The 23,797-nt window shown below is 32.1% G+C and overlaps 1 protein-coding gene across 1 annotated transcript; it reads left to right on the top strand.

The window, feature by feature from the left end:
• Nucleotides 1-16,483: 16,483 nt before the first annotated feature.
• LOC132316008 (cytochrome P450 85A1-like) lies at nucleotides 16,484-19,986 on the top strand. Its single transcript, XM_059814490.1, has 9 exons — nucleotides 16,484-16,761; nucleotides 17,258-17,579; nucleotides 17,711-17,860; nucleotides 17,954-18,202; nucleotides 18,299-18,385; nucleotides 18,512-18,590; nucleotides 19,128-19,234; nucleotides 19,355-19,479; nucleotides 19,576-19,986. The coding sequence occupies exons 1-9, from the start codon at nucleotides 16,574-16,576 to the stop codon at nucleotides 19,664-19,666; spliced, it is 1,398 nt and encodes a 465-aa protein (XP_059670473.1). The 5' UTR covers nucleotides 16,484-16,573; the 3' UTR covers nucleotides 19,667-19,986.
• The last annotated feature ends 3,811 nt before the right edge of the window (nucleotides 19,987-23,797 follow it).

Raw genomic sequence — 23,797 nt, forward strand, 5'->3', positions numbered from 1 at the left:
TTTGACTTGGCGCATAAATTTTGTTTTTGTTATTTCTTTACTGTTTTTGTGCTTTCTTGCGATTTGTCACTAACACCTTATTTAAAAATGAATGAAGATTGAATTACATTGTATTATGAACATTAAACAAAAGGATGAATCAGTGTGCGAAATTTGAGATCAGTCAAACACTGACTTCAGCAATTTTAAGACTCTACTTTAACTTAAATCTAATACTCCTCATTGCTCTGCAGTTGATTTACCATTTTTTATATCACTGTGAGCATGTGAGTAGGTAGGTTAGGAGGTATCTAACACATGCTGTCAATCTTAGGATATTAATAAAAAATCCTAATCATATTATAATTTTATCATTATCAAGTACCATAAGATATCAAACATGATTAATTAACCTATTATTTCTTTCACTAGTAACATGCTCAGATGTTCCTCTTTGCAAGAATAATGGGCTTCATGTTATTAGTGGATGCAACACTCAATATATATATATATATATATATAAGAGAGAGAATAATAATATTGATTTTGTATCATTCCTTTGAATGTTCATTAATGATTTGATTACTTTAATACTATATTATTTCTTGGTTAGATCATATGTTAAAGAACATTTTCATGTAGAGATGCCAAAAGCCATTCATGCATTTGAAGTTTACTGTTGGATTAGCTTCATATGTTTCTGATGGTTGACACAGATGATCAGATGTATGAATGTTGCTAGATGAAGTGTATCATTAAAAATAAATTGAAGTTGAAGATGATAAGATGCTTCTCCAATTAAGTGTGCCTTTGACTAAATTAGACATGCATGAAAAATATGAATATTACTTGAGTTTCATACATTTTAAGTCCAAATTTTCAGCTTGTACCAACTTCTTTCGACAAAGTAGTAACCTAATTCTCTTGAAAATTATTGCCAAAAATGGAGCTTGCTTCATCTCTAATCCTCCCGGAACTCCGGTAATGCATTGCACTCTAACCTTTTCACCCTGTGAAATGGAAAGCAAAGTGAAGTCATTTTTGTGAAAAGATGATGTTGACATTGCCAATCTTTCATATCAGTGAACAAAGCAAAATGGTAACTAAATTCCTACAAAAGCATGCAATCCCATTTATATATACTAGTTTTTTTTGTGATAAACATTATTCAGATGTGCAATTTGAAAAAAAATAAACTTTCTGGAATGATGTAGACGACGATAGTCAATTGTCCATTATCAATGTCAAGAATGATGATTGTGAAATTTCCACGAGGGAGTAACATGCAAATGAGGATGGTCTCCATTGTTGTTTTCGAGTTGTGACACAAAACCAACCCCACCAGAGCTAAGTTTCAATCTCCATTTTGGCCTAGCAAGCCCCGGATCACATGGTTTTGGTACTCTTTTTTGACATACTGATACCTAATGTGATCTTAAGGGAAGGTAAAGAAGAGAAATAAGATTAGGAACACAATTGAGAATGAAAGAAACAAGAGCAAAGACAAGCATTAGGGCATCAAACAAAGTTCAATGGGGACCTTTAACACATGGGGTGGGGTGCCCTAGCTTGTGCAGTGGAGCCAACCAAAAGCTAAGAATCTTTAGCAATATGTTGGTTGGAAGCACACCCTTTGGGCAACCATTTCCACTTGTTGATAATCTCAAACTCAAAATATATGAATCTTTAATGTATCATCTATTTCTTTTTTTCATAGGATCATCAATGCTGAACTTAGTTTAAGTTGGAATGTCTTAAGCGTTGTTATATAGTTTTTTAGAGTGAAATTGTGGTTGCTTTTACCATTAAACTAATGCTTATTAATGTATGGTTAGAGCTCTAATAAGATAATGTTTTTCATTTCTTCACTCTTTGATAATAATCCTTTGGAATGTCTATATGTACTATAGCTCTCCAAACACAAAAGAAAATTAAATCTCCAATAATCTACTCAAAGATTTTAGAAAGCTCTCCAAATAGAAAAGGATTTAAGCTCCAAATTGAAAAAGAAATTAAATTTCCTATAATCCTAGAATATTTTAGAAAGATACAAAATGTATAATAATTAGTAATGAAAAAAATTCTCTCGAACACCGGACGAGATTGTAGCACTACTAAAGAATGAAACATAAATGAGTATAGTTTATATTTGTTAGAGAAATGCGATTTTAATTATGGTATAAATTGATCTTCAGCTTAATGCGTCCCACTAGTATTCTTTTGTAAGGATCTTCCCTTGCAAAATCTCTCTTTAGAACTCCACAAAACTCAATCTAACCACTCCATCCTTTCAAAAATACTTCAGTTTAAACTATATAAAATGCTTTCTATCTTAAACTATCCAGAATATTTCTTGACAGAAGAATAAATTGTATTTAATCAAAAGTTTAAACTATATAAAATGCTTTCTATCTTAAACTATCCAGAATATTTCTTGACAGAAGAATAAATTGTATTGAATCAAAATCAGTTGTTGCTTAAAAAAAAAAAAAAAAAAAAAAAATTCTAATTAGAATACAAATTTGATAGTAAACTAAATTAGACAAGTATGGTGGTCAAAAATAAAATTTTATGGTGGTCAAAAACATACAATACATATATATATAAACATTTAAATAATAGCAAGTCGAGCAAATATAGTATAAGAATTAAAGTGTGTGACACTTACTAAGAATGTCTTGGGCCTAGTTACGGATCTAAAATCTACAATATGGAGATAACTTGAATAACACTTGCTTAAATTACATTGACTTAGTTTTCTTTAGATTTGAATAAATTACACACATATCAATTGTTCAATATTTATTACTTTGACTTTGTTTAAACTCGTTTGCCCGCTGTTGGAAGGTAATTTTAAGGGTGAAAAATCAATGATGCTATTATATTATAATAAAATATTATCTTGTAAACAATTGTTAATTTGAAAATTCACACAAACGTGTATAATTTGTTCAAATTTTAGGAGAGCTTAGTGTAATTTATCTTATTATCTTTCTATAAAAAAAATAACAAATTATCATTTTATAAAATTTAGTCTTTATAATATATATATATATATATATATATATAAATTAAAAATGTTATTAAACACTTACACAAAGAAGGTCAAAATAATAACTATGCATAATTTGTCCTAAGCTAATTTACCCATAATACTTTGAACCTATATATGATTTCATTGTAATTGAAAAAAAAAAAAAAAAAAAAAACGCACTGAAAAATGCTTTGCAAATGCCTATTCAATAAATGGTGGGGAATAATGTATCCATCCAATGCCAAAGTAATTTCAATTTCATAGATAGTAGAGGGGTAAATGAACAGAAATTTAATAGAGTTGCAGCGGGACCATGAGTGACTCTGACAGTTGGCTGAGCAATGTGTCATATTTGCCTCTTCAATTAATTTAAAGGAAGGGCAGAGAGAAAAGAACAAAACAAAATGAATTAAAATATGGTGGCCACCGAAGAGAAAAGGACAACGAGACAAAAATCAATCTGTTCAATGAAACAAAACGAGTGCACGTGGATTGGATTCATGCATCATCACACGTGCAATCAATCATCATATGGAGCCATGGAGCTACGCGTTACATTCTCTTTCACAAAATATGATAAGATTGGAGTTAGATATATGAATAATATGATCTTATCATTTTGTGAGAGGATGAATGCATTAATTGTATTTTTATTAAAATGTTTTAATATTTAAAGTGGATAATTGTACATTATAATATGAGATTTCTCTTAAATTGAATTCGGATGAAAAGTGAAATTAATATATGAATTGGATGTTAAATAACTTAAACGTTTCAGTTCGATTGCGAAACACTTACCCATTATGATAACTAATATAGAGTGTGGAAAGTCGTGGATTGGCTTCCCGAGTACAAAGGTTAAATCTTTATCCTAGAAAAGTTATGGGTGTTCACGCGTTTCTCATTATTGGCCTTTAGAGTTCAGAAGTTTAATTTTATCTAAAAAATGAAAAACAATCTTTCGTAAATAAAGTGGAGGGTTCATACCCCTTCTCATGAATGGCATAAAGATTTCGGAGACTCATTCTTTATCTTAAAAAAATGAAAAACAGTATTTCATAAAAAATGGTGGTGTTTATGCCCTTCTCACGATTGGCCTTTAGAGTCCAGAAGCTCGATCTTTATCTTAGAAAATAAAAAACAGTCACTTTAGAGTCCAGAGGCTCGATCTTTATCTTAAAAAATGAAAAACACTCTCTCCATAAAGTGGTTGGGTTCATACCCATTCTTATGATTGGCCTTCGGAGTTCAGAAGCTCAATCTTTTATCTTAAAAAATGAGAAACATTCTCTCTTGAATAAAGTGGTGGGGTTTATAGTTCATACCCCTTCTCATGGTTGGCTTTGGGGGTTCATAACCCTTCTCATGATTGGCTTTCGGAGTTCAGAAGCTCAATCTTTATCTTAGAAAATGAAAAACAATATATATCTCATAAGTGGTGGGAATTCCTACACTTCTAATAATTGGCCTTCGGGGTTCATACCGCTTTTGATTATTGTCCTTCGGAGTTCGGAGGCTCATTCTTTATCTTAAAAAATGAAAAATAATCTCTCATGAATAAAGTGGTGGGGTTTATACCCCCTCCTCATGATTGGCATTTGGAGTTTGGAGGCTAAATGCTTATCTTAAAAAATGAAAAACAGTCTCATTAATAATTGTAACAGTCTCATTAATAATTGAGCTATGCACGATTGCATACATCTTATTCTTCTCAAATTTCATGATAACGGAAGCCTACATAGGGAGTACTTAATTTTTATTATTTTATTTTAAAAGTACATACGTTTATCAAAATTGAGACATCGAATAAGCGGCTTAGAAATAATAGATTGAGATACTTGATCATACATATTGATGTATTATAATATATATAGGGAGAGAGAGAGAGGGGTTGAAGTCTTGAAGATGTTACCAATTAGGTATAAGAATAAGAAAACTAAATTCATACAAGACAAATGAAAAGGAATATAACAAGTAATCCCAGAATTGCAAGTTCTCTATACATACAATTTTACATATATGTAGAGCGAATATATATGTATATATTGTCAATAATTAGAAGTATGTATTGTCAATATATATGTATATATGTATACTGGCAATTATTAGAAGGAAATAAGGTATGGAAAAGGAGAGGTACCAATTTCTCCAATAGGGAAAAGCACAAGTGAACAAAAAAGAGGCCCTCGTGCAAACTGGACTAGTTTTGTTTGTATATACTTACGTCACAATTTAATGCAGCGTTCGTGTGGGTAGACATTCCCTTCTCTCTCTCTCTCCCCTCACTTTAATCAAACCTTTCCAGCCAATTGTGTGTATATATATATATATATAGATATGCACACACACATATATATATATATATATATATATATCTTTTCTGCAATTCCGTGTATCTCTTGCTGACGCAGCAAAAGCTAATTTCTATCAATCACATCCCCTATCATGCATGTTCTACCCCCCAGCCAAACACCCCCTCTCCACAAAAATATAGATTAAAAAATAAAATGTTTATAAAAACTATCTATTTAATTTTTTTTTATCATTCATCAGTTTGTTTTCTTCTACGTACATGTCCTGATCCGTATCCTATGTCGGCAAATATTCTCCCAAATACTTACACAAATTCTATTTTTAAAGTATTAATTCAATATTTTCAAACATAATTATGTAGAAATTAAACCATGTATTGGATGAATGGACCTGATAAAATTGTTATTATTTTTATTATTTATTCATTGCTTGTCTAATTCTTTTGTCGAAATCAATTAATTAATTATTACTTGGATTCGAGTCTTAAGACGATAATTTCGTAAAAAATATATTATCAACTGTTACATTAACATTTTAACAATTGTTATCCGGGTGGAAGTTATCGAGTAATAATAGTAGATGCAAAGAAGGGTGGAAATTATCGAGTAATAGTAGATGCAAAGAAACAGGGGCGGACCCAAAAAGGGGGTGATCTTGTATAATAATAATATATAGTGAGGTATCATTAAAATTTGAGTGGGGACATTCTTAAAATTTTCACAAAAAAGTAGAGATGTTTTTAAGAAATTCATAAAAACTTATAGATAATTTTATATAAAAAATAAAAAAATTCAGTAGGGACGCCCACCCCTACTTAGCCTTTCACAAGTTCGCACATGCAAAGAAGGACACGGAATTTTGTGAGCAACACAGAGTCAAAGTTTTCAAATTTTTTTTATACCAATGCATCTCTAAAATATAAACTTCATGAAAAAAGAGTTGGATTTTTTTTTTATTAATATCTCGTTTTTTTTTTTTTTTCATTTCCTGTTTTATTGCAAAAGGGATTTGCATAAATTATTAGTGTCCAATCCCTTTCCAAGGATCTTCGGGGGATTCATTCTTTACTTCAAGTCACCATCTAATCCATCTTTTGTTCCAAATGAAGACAAGCAATCTACTTCAAACATAAAGTCAAGATACAATATGAGAGTGGTAGCGATAATAATATTTCGAAATTAGAAAACAAACATTATATTCTTAATATCACACACTTTGATTGGACCCATCAACGTGCGTATATATGTCCGGTATTAATCTAACCATCTGCACGTACATTCAATACCCCCTCATTGATGTTCGTGACTTCATTCAAAGCTACGCAGAGAATTTGATCGTCTACGTTTTAATCGAGTTTTTGAAAAATAATTATCAAAAATTGTCTACCAAATATATTTTTGTATAATTTTTTAACTTTCAATTCACAGAAAACATAAAATTATTTATACAAAACTAAACCAAATAACCCTTCAATTTTGCTGAAATTTTATGATAATATTTGTACTACATATACAAGTGACATGCTTGATGTTCAGTGAATTCTGCTCTAGGTTGTTACCTACTTCTTTCAAATGTCCGGATCATGTAAAAGAAAACAATAGTAGTACCTTTTAGATAAGGGTGAATCCAGAAATAGTTAATAAAAGGGGCTAATATTAAACAAGGGAGAATTGAGGACGAAAGATTAAAGAGTCGAAATTTTTTAGAGGAAATAGGGTTTTGCGATCATTTTTGGAACTTTTAAGCCTAGCCCTAGCGTTTGGAAACCAGGGAATTAGAAGCTTGGAGAGGATCAAGAAATCGAAAAAGTTTTGTCCAATATAGCTGTGAACGAAAGCAAGACTCGCAACATATGCTAATGCGACTCTGGTAGTTTCACAGTAGGAATCAGAAAAGAGGTACTGATTTCTTCTATTTATTGTTCAATCTATGATGATCCAGTTGAATGCAAGAAATCCTATTCTCTTCCCTGACTGAATGCGTAGAGCCGGGCAAATTTACATAAATCCAACCTAATATCATGAATATCCTTCGCCCTTCTTTTGTATTGAACGCATGGCATAGCTAGGACCCTTCCAATCACGTTTGAGCCTATGCTATGTTCAAACCCAAGATGGATCGAGTTTGTTTGACTCACTTTACTTTGGGCTCTGAGGAAACAAGAATTTCAATGTCGAGTAGGATCCGATCCCAACCCAGCAGTCAAACTCCTTCCTGACCTACTTTAGAGGAAGAGAATGAGTGAGCTCTCTGATTTGTGCAAGATTAGGAATTTAGGAGTTCTCTGTGTTTTGGCTTAGTGATTGTTTAGGACTTGTTTGGCTTGGGCGTATTCGGTTGAGTCTTTGTTTTAAAATTGTGGGTTAGATATTGGACTTGTTTGAATGGGTTAAAATTGGGGGCTAATATTACTACTAATTTTTTTCTTTTTTAAAACATTGGGCTAAATATACTTATACTAAAAAAAAAATTGGGGGGGTGGGGGGGGCGGGGGGTCAAGCCCACCCAAGCCCCCCTTTGGATCCGCCACTGCTTTTAGAAGTGACTAAAACAGAGTAATGAAAAAAAAAAAAAACAGAGTAATGAAATAAAAAGAAGGAGGAAGTAATATTGCGTGATTTGACTATTTACCATTCTCTAGTCTCTTTTCTAAAAGGTTAAATATGCAAACAAAAGTTAGAGTTACAATTAGGCTAATTAGGGATACTTAACAATCGCGTATCATTAATAATAAAAAATTTCAAAGTAAAAAATACTGTCAAGCTTGAAGATATAAATTTTCTTATAAATATATATGTATATATAAAATAATATTAAGAGAGAGATATATGAGAGAGTAAAGGAACTTTCATTGATAGAAGCTTTCAATGTAAGCTCAAAGTGCAGCCTTTATCCTCACGCCAAAGTATACAGCTTACTTTTGAAGTTATCATAAGTGGATCCCACTTCTATATACTCCCCCTTAGGATTCACTATATTACACTAAAAATATACCTCGTTAAAACTTTGCTAAAAAAAACCCAGTGGGAGAAAACCTTAGCGAAGGAAAAAAAAAAGTACAGTATTCTTGTGTATCAGAAAATAATATTGCATAGATTAAAACTATCTCATTAAAACCTTACCAGAAAAATCGAGTGGGACAAAACCTGGGCGAAGGAAAAAGAGTACAGTATGTCAATACCTTTTCAATTAATTGCTACCTCTCATTGTTGCATTAGATTAACCCTGAATATCCTTTAGTTAACGCATTCCAATATTATGTACCAGCTTCTTGAATGTTATAGTTGGAAGATAGCGTTTTAGTGAAACTACTAGATTTTCACATGAATGTTTTATTTGAATATCAATATCACCCTTTTTTTGGCATTCATGTGCATAAAAGAATTTTGGAGAGATATGATTAGTCCTGTCACTTTTAATATATCCTTCTTTCTTCTGTGCAATGCATGCCGCATTACCTTCATATAATATTGTTGGACTATCTTTTATTGATGAGAGACTACATGTTGTTCAAATATGTTGGATCATTGACTTCAACCAAATGCATTCCCTGCTTGCCTTATGAATTGCGAGTATCTCAAAATGATTTGAAGAAATTACAATCATTGTTTGTTTCATAGATCACCATGATATATCAATGCCGCCACAAGTAAACACATATCCTGTTTGTAAATGAGCTTTATGTGGGTCAGAGAGATAGCCAGCATCTACATATCCAATTAATTAAGAATTTGGTACTTTTGAATAAAACAATCCCATATTAATTGTACCATGAATATATCGCAATATGTGTTTGATTCTATTCCAATATTTGCGGGTTGATGCAGAACTGTACCTTACTAATAAATTGATTGAAAAGACTATGTCAGGCCGTGTGCAATTTGCAAGATACATAAGAGCACCAATCACACTGAAATCAGGGACTTCAGGACGAAAGAGTTCTTCATCATCCTCTCGAGGACAAAAAGAATCTTTCTTGATGTCAAGTGTTCGGACAACCATTAGGGAGCTCAATGGATGGGCTTTATCCATATAAAAATGTTTCAGAACCTTTTTCTGTATATGTTGATTGGTGGATGAAAATACTGCTCGAAAAATGTTCAACCTGCAGGCTAAGGCAGAATTTTGCCTTTCTGAGATTTTTCATTTCAAATTCTTTCTTTAAATAAGTGGCAGTCTTTTCGATTTCGTCCAATGTTCCTACAAAATTCAAATCATCAACATATATTGCAATAATAACAAAACCAAATTCTGATTTGTTAATAAAAATGCATAGACAAAGATGATTGTTCCCATACCTTTCTTTGAGTAAGTACTCGCTAAGGCGATTGTACCACATTCGTTCAGATTGCTTCAATCCATATAAGGATCGTTGTGATTTTATTGAGTACATACTAGGCAATTTAAATCCTTTAAGGATTTTTATATAAATATCACTATCTAGTAAGCCATATAAAAATATTGTACTCACGTTTACAAGATGCATATCCAGTCTTTCTCTTACTGCTAAATTAATTAAGAATTGAAAATATGATTGCATCAATCACAGGAGAGCATATCTCCTCATAATCAATACATGGTCTCTGTGAGAAAGTTTGAGCAACCAGTCGGTCATTAAATCTTATAATTTCATTTTTCTCATTTCATCTTTGTACAAATACCCAACAAGCTTTACACCTTCAGGTGTTTGAACCACAGATCCAAAGACTTCTCATCTAGCTAATACAATTGGCTCTACCTATTTTGCTCTTTTCCATGATGGCCAATCATATCTTCGTTAACTTTCTTCGACATTTTGAGATTCCGGATCCTCACTATTTTTATTAAGAGCAATTGTATATGAGAATATGTTGTCCATAATAACTTCATTTTTGTTCCATATCTTTTCATAATTTATTGAGATCTCATTTTTTCCAGGTACCGTTGCAATATTATCATAGTTAGCTAACTTGACCACGTCAGATCATTAGCCTCGTCAGGTCCCTTTGCCATATAAAAGGCATATGTTTTATCAAAGGCAACATTTATCACTGTTAGCTAATTAGGTCTTTTCAGGAGTACCCTTTTCATCATTCATCGTGCTCTTTGGCAGGTACCTCATTTTATCACAAGGTCTCTACAGGAGCACCCATGTTATCATGTTCCTTTACATGTACCACATTGAGTGCCTCTACCTTATCAAGGTTTACTTTATCATTGTTAGCTAACTTGGCATCATCAAGAACTCCTGTTTTATTATACACTTCTTTCTAGTGCTTTTCACTTTCAGGGAATAGAATCTTTTGTACTAATTAGTCTGCTACGCTTCATACGTGCTTTAGATGCATTTGCAACGCTGACAAACTATCCTATCGAGATGTCAACTTATGGTTATATTTTTTTTCGGTTGGCACATATGATATTATTACTTTCTTTGTGTCAATGAATGCATCTGGTAATTGATTTGTAATAATTTGCAAATGAATGATCCTTTGATCTTCTTGTTCATATTTTCCTTTGAACTTCTTACTCATATAGATAATTTCAAAGCATTCCAGTAATATCATTTTTCCATTTCTGATCTTACCTTTTCTCCCCCTCAAGGTGGGATAACACTCTTATTCAAATGATAATCAGCACATCATGCTATAAAGACATCACATATCAGGGGTTCAACTTATTTCATAAACAAATAAGAGAATAATTTTAGCAAATGAAATATTATGAATATAAAATAAGCAAACATGCTTTTGGCGGTATAATAATACCCATAAGAGAAATAATGATGCTTTTCTATTATATGTTTCTTGTAATAAGTAATAGAAGTGAAACAAATATATTCTACATTATCTTCATCTTGTTGGGGAAAATAATTTCGATAACGAAAGGATCGTGTGTGATGGTCTTACTGTTCACAAGATATATATCCTTACCTTTAGTTATAGTTCAGGTCTTTGCCTACTTAAATATGCAAGTTTCATATTTTGATAACTTAATATAAATTTTGACAAATAAAATAAAACATGCTTAATAACAGAAATGATAAAAGGAAGTATAAATAAGATGTGTATATATTACTAATTAAAATATTAGTTTACCTCATAAAAACTGAAATATTAACAAACATCATATAAAATTCATTTTTATCTTTGTCTCATTTTCTTGGATTATGACTTGGTAAAAATCAGTCTAATGCTTTAAAGCATACGATAAGAATTAGATAAATGCTTAGAAGCATGTTGTGTAACCTTTTTCTCTTTAATGTTGCATTGATAATATGTAAATTCACATTGATCAAATTTTTTGCATCGACACACTGATCAATTTTGCATTGATAACAAACAACATGTGCTATAGGGGTTCAGGCAAATTTTTTCCCTTTGTTTGTTTCATATTATTTTGGTCCCACCTTTAAGGATACAATGTGAAATTCAAAATATAATCTCCATGATGTTGGTAGTTAATTCTACCATGATTATACCCATAACCACATCCATGACCGCGAATAAGGCAGTATTCGCTTAAGGGATCGTTTTTTATCCGGTTGGACTGAAAATTTCTCAATAATAGCTATTTATTTTGTTCTGCCATAAACAGACATGATATCAGCTTTAAATATTTCATAAATCTACACACTTAGCGTGATTAGTGGAGTATCACTTGTTCAACATATATACTCTTTACATAAGAAATCTCATCAATCTACGCTCTCGGCGTGAAAAGTGGAATATCATTTAATCAATATATGTCTTTCAATAATATTTTCCTCCATATCAAATATTTCATAAATCTACGCACTCGGCATGATAAGTGAATGATGTTCCTTTCAATATGTACTCATGAGTAATTATTTCTCCACATTATATCAATATAGCTAATTACAAACAAAGCCGAATTATATTCGCTAATAATTTCATTATCTTGCAACCGCAGCTGCATTTCTTGCATACTGAACTTTTGAGATGGTCACAATACTTTAAATGATCATATCTTTCTTTCAATTTTTTCCACAAACTCAGTGGATTTCTTTCTGTGAAGTATTTAGTTTTTAGCTCATTGCCAATATGGCGACGAAGGAAAATCATGGTATTCGCTTTATCATGTAATGATGCATCATTTCCTTCTTTAATTGTGTTTCCAAGACTCAGTATAATTAAACAACAAAGGTAGTAAAACCAGCCAATTAAATTATTAAATAATAAAAGCGCTAAAATTGGCCATAAATCATTAAATAATAAAGGCGGTAAAAATGACCATAGTTAATAGATAATAAAGGCAGTAAAATGGACCATAGTTAATAGATAATAAAGATTGTAGAACCGACCGTAGTTAGTAGAGCATTAAATAATAAAGGAGATAGAACCGACCATAGTTATTAGATCATTAAATAATAAAAGTAGTAGAACCGACCATAGTGTGAGCACATATATCACTGAAGTGGACAAATTAATTTCATGAATAATAATCAATAATTAAGATTTTCTAACCCTTTGGAGTTAGAAATAAAATTTTCTTCAGTAAAGCAAACAAACCCAACAATCTATCAAAACTAATATCACAAAAAAATATATAGTTGAGATATAAAGAGGGAGAGAAAGCGTTTTGTTCAAGTCTCAAATGGCTAGAGCTCGTGTTGATAACGTCTTATAAATATATATGTATATATAGAGTAATATTAAGAGAGAGATATATGAGAGAGTAAAGAACTTTCATTGATATATTTTTCTCAAGTATATAACCCATAGCAATAGTTATACGAATATTTATAGGCACAAACAAAAGCTTTCAATGTAAGCTCAAAGTGCAGCCTTTCTCCTCACACCAAAGTATATAGCTTACTTTTGAAGTTATCATAAGTGGATCCCACTTCTATAACAAATTTGACATTAGTCCGTTTTACAAATAATATATGAAAAAAAATGGGTAAAACACAATCAAGTAAATAAACACAAAAAGTTCACATGGTTTAACTTATAACCTACTTTAATAATGATATGAAAAAGAAAGGAAAATTATAAATCTCTCGACTCTTAGCACCATTACATCCTTTGTCTCACTCTGTTTCAGAGTTTTAATCGAATAATGGAATGAAATGCAAGTGGGAATGAAATAAGAATCGGAATGGAATGGAATGATCATTCTTATTCTATTATTTGGTTGTAAATATGAAATATATAGGAATAGAATAATAATAATCATTCTAGTGTTTGGTTGGACCAATTTTAAATTTAGAATGGAATAAATTTTAAATTAAGTTTTCTAAAATATCCCTATTAGTAAAAAATAAATTAAATTAACAAAATGACATTCTTTTATAATTTTTAAAAAATAAATCGTGGTAATGGCGATGGTAGAGGTGGAAAACGGTAGTGGTGCATGCAGGTGGTAGTGTTGGAAGGCGGCGGCGGTGGCAATAGTGGAAAGCGGTAGTGTTGGAAAGGTAGCAGTGGTAGAAGGCGGTGGCAAGAATGTTGGTGGTAGTAGAAGGAGATACTGTTGTAGGTGGTGGTGGTGGAAGCCAATGGAGGTAACTGTGGTGGTGGTGGTGGTGGAAGGAAGTGGTGGTAGCAGTGGTGGAAGGCGGTAGCGGTGGAGGTGATAGAAGGTGGTGGAGGCGATGGCGGTGGTGGTGGTGGAAGGCGGTGGCGGTGGCGGTGGCGGTGGCGGTGGCGGTGGCGGTGGTAGTGGTGAAAGGTGGTGGTGGTGGTGGTGGTGGTAAAAGGTGGTGGCGGAAGGCAATGGTAGTGGAAGATGGTGGTGGTGTAAGACGGTGGCGGTGGTGAAAGGCGGTGGCGACAGTGGTGGTGGAAGGCGGTGGTGGTGGTGAAAGGCGGTGACTGTGATGGTAGTGAATGCGGTTGCGATGGTGGTAGTAGAAGGTTGTGGAAGGCGATAGCAGCGGTAGTGGCAGCGACAGTAGTGGAAGGTGGTGGTGGTGGGGAAAGGTGGTGGCGGAAGGCGGTGGCTATGGTGAAAGGCGGTGGCGGCAGTGGTGGTGGTGGTGAAAGGTTCTAAAAGGTGATGGTGGTAGTGGTGGTGGAAGGTGGCAGCAGTAGCGGTGGTGAAAATCGGTGGCAGTAGTGGTGTTGGTGGTGAAAGGTGGAGGTGGTTGTGGTGGAAGATGGTAGTGATTTTTGAACTTAGAACATGACGGTTTTTTGGGAAGTTGATTTTTTTAAAAAAAAAAATTACTTGGGAATGGAATGGCCATTCCATAGGTTTAGTTGTGGAATGAATTTTCATTCCAATGGAATAGTGATTTCCACTTTAAATTGTATACCAAACAAAAAAATGATTGGAATAGATATTCCATTTTATTATATTTCTGCACACCAAATCCAGCATTGTATACATAATTACAATAAAGATTAAAATCTGAGTTCAAAATCTGTAAGCCAAAAAAAAATAATAATCAAAAAGTTTTTCCTTGGAATCGAAGCCACAATTAAACAAATAAGATTGTACCTAGCTTAATTTTCTCAATTAAAAGAAATTTTCTTGTCTTCTCTGTAAGGGATAGAATTACTATCAATATCAATGATAGTATTGGCTGGTGGTGTGTTTTACATCCCTATCAAAAATTAACCAGTCTTCCCAACCATTGTACTAACGTCAAGGTATTAACTATATAACGCATGGTGGCTCAATTAATTAAAGTTTCATATCAATGAAAAACTCCAAATCCCCAATCAGTAAGTCCATTGATGTGATTAGTCCTTATACCAAAAAACCTATTGATGTGATTAGCGGAAAACTAAGTATTTATCTCATCCTGGCATAAGAATCCAACCTTGTTATATGTTCCAAGTTGATTGACATTAATAGAAAGGAAAGCTATGTCCTTATCTCTCACTTAAGGCTCCAAAAAAAATTGTTACATTTGAGATATCATTAAGGTTGCATATATGGGCATTTTTGGAAATCCAAGGTCTTAGAAAAAAAGTGTAAATTACACTTATATTTCTTAAGATTTGAACAAATTTACACACGAGCAGATCGTTCAACGTTTATTACTTTGATTTCTCCTAAGATTCGGCATGTGTTCAACGACGCTCTTAGCGTTTTCTTTTCGACAGACCTGTTGGCTAAATTTTATAAAATGACAAATTTATCCTTCCATTATATGTAATGCAATATAATATAGTATTATAATATAAAGACATTATTGACTTTTCACATTAAAGTCACTAACGGTCTACTGGTACATAATTTGTCCAAACCTCAAGCTATTCGTACATAATTTGTCCAAACCTCATACGAGAGCGGAGTTATTTGGAAATTACAGTCCATAGGTTCAGACAAGTATAGAGGGACAGTCTAGGCTTCAAACTTGCAGTTAGAGTTGAACTAAGTGTCTTTCTCTACTCACGTGGCAGCCAAAAGACTGTTCTCATGTGGTTGTTTGGAATTCCATATATGCAGAGCTTGTTGATTGACATGTGAACCGCTGAGTCTGTGATTGCTTTTCTTCCACCTCCAATGTGGTGGTTTGCATGTGGCCCTTCACATATGTCCATCATTCTCATTAGTTATGTCTTCTTTTTCCCTCCCTAGCTTTCATACTACCGGCAATTTCGGTACCCAAATCATTAAATAACTGAATTTGCATAACGATATGGTTGCTTTATTATAATTTTAAAGTTCAGTATATGAATATCGAAACAGGTCACATTTTTAAAATCGAAAGCAACCTCTTCAAATGGAGATAAAATTAAGTGTATCATATTTTTGAGATTATGCAATGTAAGAATTTCGTATTCTAAACTAGCCCTTTTTATTTTATATTATTTTTATTTTTATCTCCCAATTTAACTATCAACACCCTCCCCTGTGTGTGTGTGTGTAACTGCACACATATAATAATATACTATAGACATACAAACAAACATTCATTGCTAAATTCCTGATGAGTCGGTTGTTGAATTATAATATATTAACTTTTAGTGGAAGGGGAGGCTCTGAGATCTTGAATATCTGTTCTGGGTCAAGCTGTTTTTCATAGTAGAAAGTAACAAAAAAAATTGCAATTTAATCCCTTCTTAGATGTGCTTTAATTTATCACTTGGGGTTAGAAACTAGGGTCCACATGACCCTCTGGGGTGTGCAATATTTTGGCCTATTTGGTCTCTCTCTTTCTACACATATGGCTATATATATATATAATATGTATATATAAATATACACACATGCATTGCTTCTGAGTAGCTTAAGCTAGAACAAGCCCATACCATTTACAGCTCCCTCTGAAGTGGCTTCTTGGGAGCATCAATGGCTATTTTTATGGTGGTTTTTGGGGTGGTTCTAGGGCTTTTTGTCTGCACTGCTCTGTTGAGATGGAATGAGGTGAGGTACAAGAAGAAAGGTTTGCCTCCTGGTACTATGGGTTGGCCAGTTTTTGGGGAAACTACAGATTTTCTTAAACAAGGCCCAAGTTTCATGAAGAACCAAAGAGCAAGGTATATATATTCTCACAACTTTTTTCAATTTTTAGAAAATTTTTGTGGAACAAATATTATTGAATATATATATATATATATGTATATGCAATTTGGTCTATATTAGAAGCTTTTGCTGTGATTGGTGTTTTTGTCTAGTAATTAAGTTTTTAATAGATTTTTTTTGAAGTGTCATTTGTGTTGGTGTGTGTTTCCTAGTTTCAAGTGCTAGTACTTTGTGGTTTAAATTGCTTTTGTCATTTCAATGCTGTGGTCTAGTTTGTAAATAGCCAGCAATGTTGGGTCCATAGGTTGTACGTCAGTTATGGCTGAACCATGTTATATCTTGTGTTTGTGTCCGAGAAACAAGCAACATGTTATATATGATTAAAAAATTGATAGAAGAACTTGTAACATATATCCATTAAAATCAACAATATAGATTATCATTAATCATTCTCGTAATTTGCTCTATAAATTTTTTAAATTTTTAATATTTTTTTAAAATTTCTAACAGATATGGAAGTGTTTTCAAGTCCCACATACTGGGCTGCCCTACCATTGTTTCAATGGATCCAGAGCTAAACAGATATATCCTAATGAATGAAGCAAAAGGGCTTGTTCCTGGCTACCCACAGTCCATGCTAGACATCTTAGGAAAATGCAATATTGCAGCTGTTCATGGCTCCACTCACAAGTACATGAGAGGGGCATTGCTAGCCCTCATTAGCCCCTCCATGATCAGAGAACAACTCTTGCCGAAAATCGACGAATTCATGAGATCTCACCTCAGCAATTGGGATAACAAAATCATTGACATTCAAGAAAAAACCAAAGAGGTTCGTATTAAATCATAACCCGAAAGAACATAATGTCTGTTAAGTTCAGTTTTCTAAAAACAGTTCTCCATAACTAAGAAAACGGTCAAAAACTGTCATGTTTAATCAGTTTTATTCTTCCTCTGTTTCAGATGGCACTATTGTCCTCTCTTAAGCAAATTGCCGGTATCGAATCCAGTACAATATCTCAGGATTTCATGCCCGAATTTTTAAAGCTGGTATTAGGAACTCTTTCACTGCCTATTGATCTTCCTGGCACGAATTACCGTTGCGGTTTTCAGGTAAATTACCTATAATTTATTTTCTTATCTCTATTATTTAGTTAGTAGAAGAATTTTGGTGTATGTATAAATGGGATGTGGTATATATTACAGGCAAGGAAGAATGTTGTGAACATGTTTAGACAACTGATAGAGGAGAGAAGAGCTTCCAAAGAAACACAACATGACATACTTGGTTTACTAATGAGAAATTATGAAGAAAATAAATACAAGCTTAGTGATGAAGAGATAATTGATCTAATAATCACACTTTTGTATTCTGGTTATGAGACTGTTTCGACTACTTCGATGATGGCTGTCAAATATCTCCATGATCATCCCAGAGTTCTTGAAGAACTCAGAGTAAGTTAATTCGAAAATTACTTTCAAAATGATTTTTACATTCGGATTTTAGAGTATTTTGTTGACATTTTTATGATTCGATTGTAAATTTTATAGAAAGAACATTTGGCTATTAGAGAAAGGAAAAGGACAGAGGATCCAATTAACTGGAATGATTTCAAGTCTATGCGCTTTACTCGTGCTGTAAGTATTTTGAAATCTGATTTTTTCATGTAAAATTTCTTTTTCTTTTTTTTTTTCTTTTTTTTTTTTCTTTTTTCTGTTTTTAATGGTTCGGAGATTAAATTTACTATGATGTTTATGATGCAGGTGATCTTTGAGACTTCAAGATTAGCTACCATTGTTAATGGAGTTCTCAGAAAAACTACCCGAGACATGGAACTAAATGGTGAGTCCAAGATAATCCATAACAACACCACATTTTATTTCTTGCTTTCAAGCATTTAGGGGCTCGAGGAGCTTATGATCTGAGTTTTTATGGTTGGAATGGAGAAATTTTTGGATGGTCGTAGAACATGTGATCCATCAAGTACAATCAAAGCTCTATAACTAGTGAAATATCTTTATGATACTATGATGTGATTTTTTATGGTTGTTATGAAAAAATTATTAGATGGCTCTAAACGTCCAATCAAAACTTTCCCAATTAAGAAAAGCAGACTCATAAAAGTTTAATAAGATATTACGAAAAAAAAAAAAAAAAAAAAACTTTGAATATTAGTTTTAATTAGACTAGATTGGACCACTAGTGATTTATTGGTCTACAACCATCAAATAATTTTTCGAAATGACAAGTGGGACATTATTTATGCATTATTAGCTTTGCCGTATGCTTTTTCAATAATGTGATTTAACCTTATGATGTTTCTCCATTTGTATATTTCTGTACTTCAATCACATCATTTCCTATGTTTTTTTTTTACAGGATTTGTTATCCCTGAAGGATGGAGAATATATGTATATACAAGAGAGATAAATTACGACCCGTGTCTATATCCTGACCCGTTTACCTTCAACCCGTGGAGATGGATGGTCCGTGATACCGAATTTTTTACTTTAACTTAATTATTTGCTTAATTACAATGATGGTACTATATTGGTACTGAAATTTGATTTCAAGTGACTGATTGTGGCCATGATTGTGAAATGTAGGATAAGAGCTTGGAGACACAAAACAATTTTTTCATATTCGGAGGTGGCACGAGGCAGTGTCCCGGAAAGGAACTGGGAATAGCAGAAATTTCTACATTCCTTCATTACTTTGTAACTAGATACAGGTAACTTGTTTAGTTATGAATGTTTTGTTTGGTTGATGAGAAAATAAGAAACAATTCCGATAGGAAATAGAAAATATGATTTTCTTTTTAATGCAGATGGGAAGAAGTTGGTGGAGACAAGCTGATGAAATTTCCCAGAGTTGAAGCACCAAATGGGCTGCACATTAGAGTGTCATCTACTGACTAATTTATGTACAGAAGATATATAGCATATCAAAGAAATATGGATGTACAATATTGTTTTAGCAGATTAGGAATTGAGTGAATTTCATAATTTTCATTTCAGCAAACTACCTGATTATCAATTTAAGTTTCAAACAGATATACTCCATACCCCCAAAAAAGAAAAGAAAAAAGAGAGGTTGTTAAATCAAAACCTAAGTCACACAATCCTTTTAAACGGGTGCCCCTCTCACACTCCGAGTACGTTTCTACTCTCACGTTTCACATGTATTCTCACTCCCATTCCCACTCTATGTCTTAAATTTTGTTACTTTTATGCTCTCATTCTCGAATTTGCTCTTGCTCGTACTTTATGTGATTTAAAATCAAACATTGCTTACAACTTTCTCTTTAAAGTAAGGTATTTACTTATTGGGCTTACTTCATCTCAGACTCAGCCCACAAACTTAGGGCTTTAGCAAGGTAAGCTAAGCATGGGCCGGGACATCATAAATGTGGACCGAGAGGCTTCTCTGCTGCACAAAGCCTTTTCTTAGGTAGAATAGACATGAGGTGGGCTTGATATACATCTAAGGTTCATATATTACAACATTAGTATATTTTACCTTGGAAAAAAAAAAAAACACATGGACATAAGAGAAAATATGAAATTTTGGTTTTTTATTTTTTTCATCAGTCACTAATTGAATTAAGTGTAATAAGTTCAATTTATAGGCACTTATAACAAGGATAAATCAAATGATGAACTTCACAAATAGGGTTTAATTGGATATAGTCCGAGCACTCAACCATTAGTATCTATCTTTTTACTCCCACTTTTTGGGCTGGAATTTATTAGTTTCAGACTTAAAAGTCATTATTGAGAGCACAATATTGATGTAACGATAATGTTGCTCCGTTATAAAATAGAGTTCGCGATTGGAATAAAATAAAAAACATTCCCTCCAAACTCTTCAATAATGGTAAATGGTAGGCTTGTGGACTAAATTAGTCCTTCATTATAAGTTTGTGAAAATAACATTCTTATAATCCTTGTGAAAATCATGTACAAACACTGACGGATGTAGGAGTGGACTTACCTAATTTTAACCCACCCAAAAATAAATAAATAAATTGTTACTACTATTAATTCACCTAAAGAAATATTAGCCAAATTTCTCTATTGGCATTTACGTACAAGCTCAAGAAACCAATGTGTGTGTCAGCGTGTGTGTGTGTGAATGACAGCAACTAATGCTATCACGAGTCTTGTGCGGCATTATTGACACGCACCTAAGTGGAGAAGCACCATCCCATAAAAGCTATCAAGCTTTTGGCACGGCACAAACGCAGAGACTCCTAAATTCAACGTGCAAATCACCTAACCTCTGCTAGTGGAAGTGTCAAACACGTCCTCACAAACAATATATATATATACATATATATATGCTTTTGTGCACTGGTCCATTACTCAATAGTTGCGGCCCAAAGAAAAAGAAAAAGAAAATAAAATAAAACAATTGCACAAGCCATAGAAAATTCAATAAATTGCAGCCCTCTCCATAGTCATAGTCCTAAAATTCAATGTGCGAAAGACCTAACCTCCACCCGGGGAATAAATATTATTTTATTAACTATAAATGTTCTCAATTTTTTCTTTAATAATAAAAAAGAAAAAATAATTCCCAACTAAACTTTAATATAGTTATTATTTTTATTAAATATATAATTAAAAAATGAAATAAAATTACTTATTCATTATATGTATATAATATGCATTTAATTTTTTAAATTTCAAAATTTGCAATAAATTTTGACAAATATATATATATATATATATAACAAAGGGGTGTATTCAATCCTTATTTAAAAAAAAAAAAATTAGGGGTGTTGGTGTCATTTTCTTTTTTTTTTTTTTGTTTGTCACAATGTCTCGAAAGTTGCCCTCCTTCCAATGTTATAGTCTTACAAATTAAGCATGCCCTCCTTCCAATGTCACAATGTCTCGAAACTTTAAACTAACTATGTTTTCTTTTTCTTTTCATTTTTTATCTTTTTTTCTCAAAAGTTTAAATTAACATAGCTTTTTCTTAACTCATGAGACAACACAATATAAATAAATCCTAAATGGTCAACTAAATTTATAGTCAACAGCCATGAAATGCTGCAACCTCTCTTTCCAATGTTTCCATCATTCTGGTGCAAAATTACCGGAATGATTTGTGTGTGAATTATGTTCATAAATATTACATTTTCATGGATTATAGATTTTATATTGTTTTAGTTTGTCTAATTGTCGTTTTTTCTACATAATTTTACACATCAAAAATTTAGTATTAGATTTCAGGGAAAAAAAAAACCTTAAGTTTTGAACATCACTTTACCAATAAACGTGCAATATATCAACCATATATTAAACAATTGCACTGATATTGTATTTTTATCTCATTTTATACTAAGATATATAGCAATTCATGAATGTTAGGGAGGTAGCGTTGAGTCGCAACTCAAATTCAAAAAGTATAAAACTTTTATCAACTATTTAACTCGGTTAACCCACATTTAAAATTTTAATCTGAACTCGAATTAGATTAGTTGGGTAAATATTAAATTAATTTTGATTCAAGATCGAGTTAGATTATTCCTATCATAAAAATTCTATAAATTGAATATATGAATAGAGAATATTATGCACAAATTTTAAAATAAATTCTCCACAAATTAATTTACAATTATTAATATTTTAAAAAAATAGAAAAAAAGGTCGATTATGATTACAAACATTTAATATATATGAACTTCCTACTCATTTACTCAGTGAGTAAACAAGTATTGTCTTTAAAAATAAATAAAAATTAACTAACAAGGAGAGTGCGACAACACCTCCACTTTTAAACATAATAAGTCTTATTTATAGAGAAGTAGTGCTAGGACACCTTCTCTTTTAAGAGAGGCATTGTGAGGACGAGAAATTAATAAGTGATATTGGTTTTAGTTTTTCACTTTAATCAAAATTAAGGTTTAATAAGAAGTTCTATAGTTTAAAAAAAAAAAGCTAACTAATAGTAACCTTATAAAGAGCATCTTTAATGACTTTTAAATAAGCTCTCAAACTCAAAAAATAAATAGATGAAAATAAGGTAATCCAATAGATTCTCAAAAGACCTCTCATATTTTGAGATTCTCAAATGTATCCTCAAATATAGTAACTCTCAAATGACCTCTCAAACTCAAAATATAAGAAGCGAACTTCAATGGATTTTCTCAAAAGACCTCTCATATTTTGAGATTATCAAAAGTTGCTAAAATGATAATGAAACACTCTAATGAGTTCTCAAAACGTGGAATGATTATTGTGTCAAAACTAATAGTATTTTAGATAAAATACATAAGCAGAATTGCAAAAATATAGCATTTTGACAATGTAGCTCTTCTCAATATATAGATTTGGCATGGAAATAAAACATTTTGCATTGGAGATACTCTTAAATCCTACTAATCAAATAAATAAGTATTAGAAAGAATAATTATTAGTTGATGTGGAATAGTATGTTATTTGGAAATATATTTAATTGTTTTTTAATATAATAATACAATATTTGGCGCAATAATATATATTATAAATATAATATAATATATAGGAGAATTATCATATTTACACTAAATCACTTTTTTGAGCTCTCCAATTAGAATATATAAGGTCTATCAACTCAACAAGTAAATAAGAATATATAAGGTCTATCAACTCAACAAGTAACTACAGTTAAAAGTTTTTGTGAGTTATTGAAAGATCCGAAACCTACTTCAATTTTGAGGTGAGATGAGATATATATTGTTGATTCGAAAATAACCTAAATTTGGATTATACTATTATATATTTTTTATTTAGTTACCTCCAATATTTCAAAAAATTTAATCTAATCATATTTTTTTTTGATCAAATTCTTTCTTCAACTCAAATAATAGACATTCAATCCATTATGAATACAATATAATACTAAATGGTCAACTAAATTTATAATCAATAGACATGAAATGCGACCTCTCCGTTGTGGTGCAAAATTAATATGTATGATTTGTGTGTGAAGTCTTGACATCTAATTCATAAATAATTCATTTTGATATATCATTGATTTCATATTGTTCCCACTTCATC

The sequence above is a fragment of the Cornus florida genome, unplaced genomic scaffold, assembly GCF_030987335.1.
Source record: "Cornus florida cultivar Cherokee Brave unplaced genomic scaffold, ASM3098733v1 CherokeeBrave_3.0.0_Hap2_Chr07, whole genome shotgun sequence".
Taxonomy (NCBI): Eukaryota; Viridiplantae; Streptophyta; class Magnoliopsida; order Cornales; family Cornaceae; genus Cornus; species Cornus florida.